The following is a 3468-nucleotide window of genomic DNA, read 5'->3' on the forward strand; positions in this document are numbered from 1 at the left end:
GAAGTAAGATGTACAAGGAAATAAAACCTACTGCAGGGAGCTCTGATGGCTTAGTGATAAGGAGCTGCACTAACACTCCAAAGATAGGAAGTTCAAATTCACCGGATGCTTCATGGAAAAAAAACGGGTAATCTCATCCCATGCAATTAAACTGCTCTGAAAACCAGCTAAAGTGTCAACTATAGGTTAGCTTCAACTCAACAGGACACAACTGTAACAAAGAATACTGAGAGTAAATATGTGGTCTGAAATCCTAGTATAAGGAAAAGCGGGAGAGACATTAATGAAGTAGCCAGAAAGGGGCTCAGTCTAAAAAAATACATATCTTAATTTATTTTTTTTTAAAAAAAGGCAGTAAAAATTTCTTCAATTCAAATTCCATCTTCATTTTTTTTTTTTTACTGCTTTAGAAATAGAGGAAGGGTAGCTAAGCAGGTCTAGGATAAATTCTTTTTTAATCTTTTCTCTTACAGATATATAATACTAACTTCTACAGAAAAGAAAGTACCCTTGAACTGAACTGAGTTGTTACAGAAGATTAACTTCCAAGACATATGTATGGCATGTGCTTAATGAAGTTGGCCCTAAAAGATGAAAGTAGATTTTCTATCTATAAGAAGAGTTCTAGAAGTGAAATTATTTTTAATTATATCAAAACACTTCCATTTATAAGACTTACCTGTTGCAAGAAAGCTACCAAAGTACTGGTGCCCCATTTGTCAAGCTTGGGGAGGTTGATATCTTTTAAATACAAAACAAGTCGTTCACAGTCTTTCGGTCTGTATACTCGACCAGTATTGGTACTGATTACCATACACATTTGGCTCAGTTTCTGTAGGAGATGTCGAGAAGTGGTTTGTGCACTGCAGTGAATTGTAGCAATCTGAGTGGATCGAAGCTGGGAAAAGGCATACCTGAGCAGCATCCTGAGACACACAAGTAACATGTAACTTGGAATATGCAACCAACATATACTTTTAAATTCTACCAAAAATTTGTCTTGTACACATTCCAATTTCTAAATTATGTATAATTATGCTAAAGGGAAAAGTTATAAATATGGCTAAGTATCAAGATTATTTTCAAACTAAAACCAAAATGTAATTTACTATTGTCAGTTTCAACTGATAGTGATCTTACAGGACAGAGAAGAACCACCCACAGTGTTTCTTAAACTGTAAATTTGTAAAGGAACAGATTACTCCATTGTTTTCCTGCAGAGAAGATAATGGGTATGCACTGCTAACCTTTCAATTAGTAGACCATTGCTAAAACCCTATATTGTTGTTGTTATGTGCCATCCAGTTGCCTAACTCATAGCAACCCTATGTACAACAGTCCTAAACCCTGTTCTGTCCTGTGCTAGTCTCACTGTCTCTGACACACCCACCCTGATTATTCCAGTCACTGAATCAATCCATCTAATCCAGGGTCTTCCTCTTCTGTGCTGTCTCTCCACCCTGCCAAGCATGACATCTCCAGAGTATGACAGAGGAAGCCTCAGAATCCTTGCCTCCAAGGAGCAGCCCTGTTTAACCCTCTCCAGGATGAATCTGTTCATTTTCTTGCTGCCCATGGTATATTCAATATTCTTCTCCAGCACCACAGTTCACAGACATCAATTCTCCTTCTATCCTCCTTAGTCATTGTCCAACTCTCTAATGTATGGCAAGTGACTGCAAAGACGATGGCCTGTATCAGACGCACCTTAGTCTCCACAGCGACAGCACTGTTCTTCAATACTTTGGAAAGGTCTCTAACAGCAGACTTTCCCATCACGATATGCCTTTTAATTTCCTGGCTACTGGTGCCAAGAGTATTGACTGTGGAGCCAAGTAAACTAAAGCTGTTAAAAATCTCAATCTCTTCACCATCCATCCTGATGCTGCCAATTGGCCTAGTGGTGAGAATTTTTGTCTTCTTGGTATTGAGCCTCAATCCATATTGAAGGCTGCAGTCCTTGACCTTCTGAAGCAAGCATTTTAGGTCCTCTTCAGTTTCAGCAAGCAGGGTTGTGTCATTTGCATAATGTAGACTTGATGAATCTTCCACCAGTCCTTATGACACTTCTCTTCATAAAGCCCAGCATTCCGGATAATCTCTTCTGCATATAGGTTGAAAAGATATGGAGATAGGACACATCCCTGGCATACACCCTTCCCAATTTTGAACCATGCAGTGTTTCCTTGCTCTGTTCTGACGACTGCCTCCTGATCCAAGTATAGGTTTCACATTAGCACAATCAAGTGTTCTGGGATTCTCATTCTTCTGAGTCAGCCAGTTTGTTGTGATCCGCACAGTCAAATGTCTTTGCATAATCAATGAAACACAGATAGACATTCCTCTGGTACTCCTTGCTTTCAACCATGACCCATCTAACATTAACAACAATATCCTAGTACCATGACCCCTTCTAAACCCAGCCTGGACTTCTGGCAGTTCTCTGCTGATATGCTGTTCCAGTCGTTTTTGGATAATCTTCAGTAGACTCTTGCTTACATGTAATATCAATGATATTATTCAATAATTTCCACACTCTGTTGGATCACCTCTCATTGGAAAAGGAACAAATATAGATCTCTTCCAGTCATTTGGCCAGTTGGTTGTCCTCCAGGTTTCTTGACACAACTTGGTGAGCACATCTAGGGCAGTATCTATTAGTTGAAATATGTCAATTGATATGCCATCTATTCCTGGGGCGTTATTTTTTGGCAATTCCTTCAAAGCAGCTTAAACTTCTTGATCACCATAGGCTCTTGTTCATATATTGTTTCATGAAATTCTTCTGTGTTTGCCAATTCCTTTCGGTACAGTGACTGTATACTCTTTCCACCTTCTTTTAATACTTCCTGGATCATTTAATATTCTGCCCAAAGCATCCTTAAGTATAGCAACTCAAGGTTTGAATTTGTTCTTAAGTTCTTAGAGCTTAAGAAATGCTGAGCAAGTTCAATTCTTTTGATTTTCTGACTCCAGCTCCTTGCATATTTCATTGTAATATTTTACTTTGCCTTCCCGTGCTACCTTTTGAAATCTTTGTTTAGCATTTTAATATCTTGAATTCTTCCCTCTGCTCTGACTTTGCGGTGCTCTAGCACAATATTCAGAGTCTCTTCATACTTGAAGGGCATTTAATAACAACTTTCCACAAAATACATCAAAGTTCACAGAAATACTTTGCTATTGCTGGTATAGAAAGTAAAATACCAGTTTCATAATTTTAAAAAACTAAATATTTTAAGTTACTAAGTTACAAAAGAACAAAAGATCTTATAATCTTCTGTCCATAAGATTGTTATGAATTATGGTCAACACAATGACACCTAATAGCAACAATGAGAAGCTGAAATTGTTTTAAACAATTTCAAAGAGTTTTGTTAATTACATTTGCCCCACTAGAAATATAAAACGAATAGTACATGACTCCTTTCTATCCAGGAACTATACTTAGTTTGTTGTTGTTGTTGT

General features: G+C 37.7%; 1 protein-coding gene across 1 annotated transcript in view; it reads right to left on the minus strand.

Moving 5' to 3' along the window:
* DYNC2H1 (dynein, cytoplasmic 2, heavy chain 1) overlaps positions 1 to 3468 on the minus strand; it is a 440751-nt gene that overhangs the window by 277739 nt on the left and 159544 nt on the right. Inside the window, exon 42 of the mRNA XM_006887344.1 lies at positions 680 to 926. Within this exon, the coding sequence (XP_006887406.1) occupies positions 680 to 926 (247 nt within the window). The remainder of the gene's footprint in view (positions 1 to 679; positions 927 to 3468) is intronic.

Source organism: Elephantulus edwardii, unplaced genomic scaffold, assembly GCF_000299155.1.
Source record: "Elephantulus edwardii isolate Elephantulus edwardi_28Jun2011 unplaced genomic scaffold, EleEdw1.0 scaffold00056, whole genome shotgun sequence".
Lineage (NCBI taxonomy): Eukaryota > Metazoa > Chordata > Mammalia > Macroscelidea > Macroscelididae > Elephantulus > Elephantulus edwardii.